Genomic DNA, 7,383 nt, shown 5'->3' on the forward strand with positions numbered 1-7,383 from the left:
AGAAAAGAGCTTCACTAATAAATAGTGGAACACAAGAAAATATTATAGAGGAGGAGGATCACACTCCACTCAACTCAACTCTCTTCTTTTCTCTCAGAGCTCTCTCGGCTCTCTCTCTTTTCTTTTCTTCTTTGGGTGTATGATGCTCTCGTCTGAAGCTTTAATTTATAAGCGCATTACTTCACGTATGAACGCATTTATTGTTGCATTCATTAGGTGGTTGGGCGCTGGGGGTTGAGGGTTAAGCGCTGAGCAGTCAACAATGACTGCTCAGGGCATGGACTTCAACATCGATCTCTCCAGAAATTTCTTCAATAGGTCTCTGCCCAATTCAATCTTCAATGCCTCAGAGCTTCAGGTGCGAGGAGCTGGTTGTCGGAGATGGCACGGTGCAGGATGCAATAGACGCAAATGCCAAGTCACTTGTAGCACCGTGCCAAAACGGGTTCCCATAATTTTCCCATAGTTAATGGATATCTTGATGATTCACCATTGATTTTCCTTATGTTAAGTTCGGTTGCAATTCTGAACAGTTATTTTCAATTATTTCATCTTATTATTATAATTATTTTAAATTTTTATATAAAATATAATAAATAATTTAATTTTTTTATTTTAAAATAATAATATTAAAAAATAATATTTTATTTAATTCTTAACATCTCATCTTAATTTATCTTATCTTATCTTATCTTATCTCAATATATAAATCGCACTTTGATCGGAAGGAAACCCTGTTTCTTCATTATTAGCCATTGCTTCTTCTAAAGTTCTAATGTTACGTACTGTTACAATTCTCAAAGGTTAAAAGAGGAATAAAACTGTGAAAAGAAATAAACATTTGTTTCAGCTAACGTGGTGTGGGCCCACTTCTTTATTGCTTCCGATAAAGCCCATATCCATATCTTGGGCCTGTCAACTCCCTCTCTCTCACTTTCACACTAATAAATACTTTACCACGTGTCCGCACGACGGATCTAGTCCTCGAATCTGACACGGTGCCGTTTTCGTCGGTGCCTACACAGTAATTGCCAACCGTCTCCGTCCCAGAAGAGATCTTTTTTATATCCTCTCCGTTTTCGTTTCTCGGATCAAGAAAACCAAAATCCAAACAACAGATATTTTCACGAGGAACAATATGTCGAATTACGCTCGTGGCGGCGAAGACGAGGTCGATGACTTCGACGAGTACGATCCAACGCCGTACGGAGGCGGTTACGACATCGTGCTCACCTACGGCCGGCCTCTCCCGCCGTCTGATGAGACCTGCTACCCTCTCTCGTCCTCCACGCCTTCCGATGACTTCGACTATGATCGCCCCCAGTACACCTCCTACGCCGAGCCTTCCGCCTATCGCGACGAGGCCCTCGATACTGAATACAGCAGCTACGCCCGTCCCAAGCCCCGACCCGCGCCCCCTCCACCCGGTGAGGGAGATTTCGGAGGTGAGTATGGGGCCAGGCCGGACGTTGGTCATGGGTTCCCTCCTCCTGGGGTTAACAGGCCCGGGTATGGTGAGCCCAAGTATGGATCGGAAAGGCCCGGATCTGAATACGGATCTGGGTATGGCCGCCAGAGTGAGCATGAGCAGGAATCCGGAGCGGACTACGGATCCGGATACGGACGGAAGAGCCAGTATGAACAGACTGAATCGGGATACGGATCTGGGTATGGGCGAAAAAGCGAGTATGAGCAGCCACCCCCATCGGAATACGGGCGGAAGAGTGAGTACGAGCAGCCACCCCCATCGGAATATGGATCTGGATATGGGCGGAAGAGCGAGTACGAGCAGCCACCCCCATCGGAATACGGATCTGGATATGGGCGGAAGAGCGAGTACGAGCAGCCACCCCCATCGGAATACGGATCTGGATATGGGCGGAAGAGCGAGTACGAGCAGCCACCCGAATCGGAATACGGGTCTGGGTACGGGAGGAAGAGCGAGTATGAGCAGCCACCCGCACCGGAATATGGATCCGGTTATGGCCGGAAGACCGATTATGAGACTCCCGAATCGGAATACGGATCTGGGTATGAGCGGAAGCCCGAGTATGAGGCCCCCCCATCAGGGTATGGATCCGGATACGGGCGGAAGCCGGGTTATGGGGAGGAACAGGGTAGCGGTGGTTACGGGTATGGAGGGAGGAGTGAGAGGCCTGAGAACGAGAGTACTGAGCATGAGAGGCCGAGTTATGGGGACGAGCCGCCTCGGAGGCAGAGTTATGGGCGGTCCGAGGAGGAGAGCTATGAGAGGCGTGATGATGATGATGGTAGTGGCGAGAGGCGCAAGTATGGATACGGTGAAGAGGGTGAAGAGGGCTATGGGCGCAAGAAATACGTAAGCATTTATGTTATTTAATCACCATTTCATTACTATATGTTCACTTCCAACCATAGTCTTTGATGTCTTATATGATATATGTTGTAGCTTCCTCTCCGTTTCTATATCTCTTAAAATTAGAAAACAAAACTTTATATATTTTGAATGATTTTCCCTCATTATATGCTAGTTTTGTTACGAGTTTTATCTTGTGAGAGTTTTGCATGATTTAGTTACAAAGATGGTACTGACATCTCATTGTTACAGTAGTTCAGCATTCTCATAAATAGACAGGCAGACATTCTATATAGGTTGAGAACGAATGAGTTTCGATAGTTAGCTTATGTGCGATGTTTTCATCATCCTGGACCGGGACCTTTATCACGTACGATGTATGGAGAAGTTGGGGTAGATATTCTAGAGGTGCTTTGCTTATTAGCATATACAGCTCTTTTTGAGTTACTCCCCAAAATTTTTGCGCATTGGCACTGGGTGTCTGGGACCGGGGGATGTACAGATCTAATGGTCCCAAGTCCCAAGAGTGTGAATGTTTTGTTTCGAACTCATGATGTATATTTTATACAGTTTGTCCAGGACGCACCCTTGGGATTGTGCATCATTGAAACATTAATAGCCAAATAACCAATTTTCAAAATAATAATAAATTACAGTTCTTAGGGTAGTAACTTCCAAACAACAATGTTTTGAACATTTTCCTTAATATATGATTTGAATCTAAACCAGTTGGTAATGCTTAAGCAATTTCAGGTGTCGATACACATAAATCATGAACACCTCTTGGTCATTACATACATAGACTACTAGTCGAGTTATATCTATTCCACTAATGTGTTGAGAAGTTTGGTTTTTTTTCTGATCATGTACGTATGAATGAATGTGGCAGGGAGATGATGGCTCTGATGATGATGAGGAGAAGCGCCAACGTCATGGGCATCACCACCACCGCAAGAGCTATGATGATGAGTAATTGGAATGGAATGCAGGTTGCTTTGTGAATGGGATTCGTGCCATAATTTGATACTAAATAAAGAGGGTTGAGGCATGACTTCCTTCGAGTCTTTTTTTTAAAGTGGTATTGTACTGGTACAAGTCTGGAGTGTTCCATACTCGTCATGTTTGGCTTTGTAATCTCAGAGTATACCTCTGTGTGCGCTTTTAAATAAAATCCCATACATTTGGGCTGCTGTGTGTTCAATCATCTTTATTTTGTTCACGATTTTTGGAGTCATACACATATCAGGTTGATAGAGAACATGCCATTTCGGAAGTGGAACAAGTTAAATAGGCAGGTGGAAGAAGAAAACTACATAAAGGTTTTCCAATAACAAATTACCTCTGCTAATGATGGGTAGTGTTACTATGTAGGGCTGCATCTTTGGGAAGAACACCAGTTTTTTCGGTTCATCTAAACAGTGACATTTGAGGTATTTGATTGTTTCTTTCAAAATTGTAATTTAGATTGAGTAATGTAATATATTACATTCTTATCTCGCTAGGTAGATGTGCCACTTCTCATATCTTTCGGTCATCCTTTGTAGTTTTTAAAAGGAGATTTAAGGATTGATGAGTAATGTTGCTTTATTATTATAAGATAAACGTGAGATGATACAGTATGCAGCATTCTCCTTTGTGACCAGGAGTTATACTGATTGTTCTTTATTTTTTTATTTTTGTCCTCTCACCCAGCACCTGCTTGAGAAACCGTCTAAAGAGCTTTTAAGAAAGAATTCAGTGTACATGCGTTCGGATTAACAAAAAGTCCTAGTTTTGGCCTTCAGTGCCCCATTGGACATGGGAAATACTATGGCACTAATACATTATGATAAAAACTTGGAAAGGAAAAAATTTTGCCATGCCAATCTGCAACTATTTATTGGAGTAACACAAACACAACCGCAGAAATCCAAAGATCGTAACAAGTCAAATTTTCGCATTTTGAAAATAGGTTGTTTTCTACAAAACTATCAACCGCATGAACTCAAAAAGATGAGAGGGACTTACCTTGAATTGCTTAAAACAAGTTTTGCAAGTAGTACGACTAGTCCAACAAATGGATTGGTGATGATATATAGCCTATGAAACATTAAAAGAAAATACAAAAAAAGGAATTTGGTGGCCAAATTAGATAACCTTCTTTCTCTGGAAGAATGTCTTCAGATGCCATAACTGCAAACCAGCTACTGACAAGCAAACCACAAGCGAGAGGAAACTAAAGGTAGCCATCTTGGAGTTGGTTGCTCTATTGAGTTGTTGCATTTCTTCCTCCCTAGACCGCCAAGGACAAAGATACATCATATATAGCTAAAATGGAATGGTGCCCCTCATCAAAAAAACAAACCAGAGCACACAGAGATGATGAATAGAGATAGTTTGTGAATGGTAATAAGATTTGTGAGTTGAAATTGGTGAACAGTAGTGAATACTGAATCTGAGTCTTGTTTCTGTACTCAGAAAACTGAATCTTGTTGGATGCTAACAATGGGGGGAAGGTGATAGGACCCGAGGGGGTTCTTCCGATAGAAATCAGGGAAAATAGCAAGAAATTAACCATAAAAAATAAAAACAGGATGATCTCTTCGAGGAGATTGGCCTCCTGGTATTGCTCTAAGCAATCGTAATTCTCATTCATGTTATGCCATAAGTCATCTGCAGCTTATTATTGGGGCAGATCGAGCCCAGTACGAAGAGCACCAAACTGGTAACAAATCAAGCATAACTACTACATGGGAGAAAAATTAGGAGAAATTGGTGCCAAATATTCATAAAAAGTAAATTGTGTTTGTACCTGTCGCGAAGATAAAACATCTCATCATGAATGGATGAGACAGTCTCATACAATTTCTTCAACTCAAGTTCCATTTCCTAGCACGATACATGAAACCATGCATCAGCAGACCACACATGTGAGTATACATTTATGCTAATTGCTTGAATCCATCATATAACAAAAGAAAATCACCAAACTGAACTACTGAAGAACCAAAACAATTAAGAGAGTCAGATGACAACTTATAATATCCATAGAAACACAACATTAATCCAACAAACATAACTATAGAAATGCACTTGTTCACAGCCATGCTTACTATGGTGCCCAAGGTAAATGTTTCCAACTTCTTTGCATCTTCCTAGACACTCAGAATGACTATTTCATCATGGATAAAGCGTGGATCCTAGTTCTTTGACAGTAATAGCAAATAGTACACATAAAGCCTATTTTGTTTCGTAGCAACCCTTTTGTTTTGTTTTGTTACTAGAAGTCGCAATAAAGTGATGTTGTGTACATTTCGTGATGTTGTGCTACATTTCGCTGGTCTGGACTTGCTTTCAGAAACTTTCACTACCTTTTTTCCCATGATCCTTGGTTAGGGGAAGTAAGAACATAGGAAAATAGCAAACTGGAGATGCACTGAATCACCGGCAGATGACCGCCCAGGACTGTGGTGGCGTGGAGGCCACATGCCATGCTAGGAGAGCGGAGGATGGTCGGGTCTGAAGGATCTAAGGTTGCTGGGCCCAAAAATGCCGTGTGCGGCGGCAACAAGCACTCATCGATGTGGCAGCGCGTGAATCTCACGTGTGGTTTGAATCGCTCACGTGGCTCACACGCCGCTATTTTCTACATTCTACTTCGACCATCTGAAAGATCAACGATTGGAGAGTCTTGTGGTGGGACCCGTGACACTCTTAGGGGGTCGGAAGGTAGTAGATCGGCGCTTGTTCTTATTATGGACGGTAAACTAGAATAAAACTTGTAGATAACAACTTGAACAATTTTTGGATAAGTCAGAAGGGAGGAGCAGAAGCTCAACCCCCGTTTGGGCTAAGAGGATGAGATGTTTGGGTGAACAAAATCGCCCACGAGAGACAAAAAGGTCCCTAAAAGATATTTAGGACAAGTTTGAAGAGTGAGATGAGATGAAAATTTTGTAAATAGTAGTAAGATAGTTTGTGAATAGTAGAGAGATAGTTTGAATTTTGAGAAATGAGAGAGAAAAAGTTGAATAAAAAAAATATAAAGTTAAAATGTTATTAAAATATAATTTTTGTTTGAAAATTTGAAAAAGTTGAATTGTTTTTTATTTTTTGTTTGAAAGTTTGAAAAAATTGTAATGATTAGTTTGAAAATTTTATAATGATTAATTTAAAAGTATTTATATTTAAATTATGATTGAGAATGAAATAAGATACGAACGTTGAGATAAATTATTTTTTCAAACAAGTCCTTACTGTATCGAAAATATGGATGATTAATAAAATTAGATTACAGCCATAAAAAGATAAAAAGACAGTCTAACCAACTTTTCTACCGTACATTATCAAATTCTAACAGGCAGCCTCTACAACACCAATTCATTTATAAAATATAATTATTATAACAAAATTTAGATACATCAAATCAAAACGAAAATAAAATTTAAAAGATATATTATTTAATTCACTAATAGTAGTCGTGAATTAGTTGTTGGTTATCTTTGAAAACTCTGGTAAGTCTCATTCAACTGCCATTCTCTATGATGGATGTCGGCTATAATTTTATTTAATTCGTTACATTTATTTTATAATAAAAATAATTTTATAATTTGATGAATAGATCAATTCATATTAATTTATAAGATTATTTTTATATAATTATTTTATGATTAAAATATTTTTCTTAATTTTATATAAAAGAAGTTTAAACTATTTTTTGACACTTGTTTTTGGGAAGAATAAATCTTTATATTAGCCGCTACAGTCGCAGCACACCTAACGTGTGGACTGACTGATATGCCACATCTGATGTAATACAGTGAACTGCTTAAATGTGTAGAGAAAAAAACAAAGCCAGCTCAGATGTGCTAAGGCTGATGTGCTACAGTGAGCTGCTATGTAGCTAGGGTGAGTTTGGTTGCCAGACTCATCTCAACTCATCATTAAAACTTTTTCAAATCTCAATACAAAATATAATAAACAATTCAATTTTTTCAAATCTCAAAATAATAATAATATTAAAAAATAATATTTTAATAATATTTTATCATCTTAACTCAACTCAATTC

General features: G+C 39.4%; 1 protein-coding gene across 1 annotated transcript; it reads left to right on the top strand.

Annotated features, from left to right (window-relative positions):
- Positions 1–948: 948 nt before the first annotated feature.
- LOC118348972 (uncharacterized protein At5g39570-like) lies at positions 949–3,539 on the top strand. The gene is made up of 2 exons (XM_035691619.1): positions 949–2,338; positions 3,225–3,539. The coding sequence occupies exons 1-2, from the start codon at positions 1,139–1,141 to the stop codon at positions 3,306–3,308; spliced, it is 1,284 nt and encodes a 427-aa protein (XP_035547512.1). The 5' UTR covers positions 949–1,138; the 3' UTR covers positions 3,309–3,539.
- The last annotated feature ends 3,844 nt before the right edge of the window (positions 3,540–7,383 follow it).

The sequence above is a fragment of the Juglans regia genome, chromosome 1 (assembly GCF_001411555.2).
Source record: "Juglans regia cultivar Chandler chromosome 1, Walnut 2.0, whole genome shotgun sequence".
In the NCBI taxonomy this organism is placed as follows: domain Eukaryota; kingdom Viridiplantae; phylum Streptophyta; class Magnoliopsida; order Fagales; family Juglandaceae; genus Juglans; species Juglans regia.

Coding starts and splice junctions, on each gene's coding strand:
- LOC118348972 (XM_035691619.1), top strand. CDS start 1,139: ATGTCGAATTACGCTCGTGGCGGCGAAGACGAGGTCGATGACTTCGAC. Junction 2,339..3,224: donor GCTATGGGCGCAAGAAATAC/GTAAGCATTTAT, acceptor TGAATGTGGCAG/GGAGATGATGGCTCTGATGA.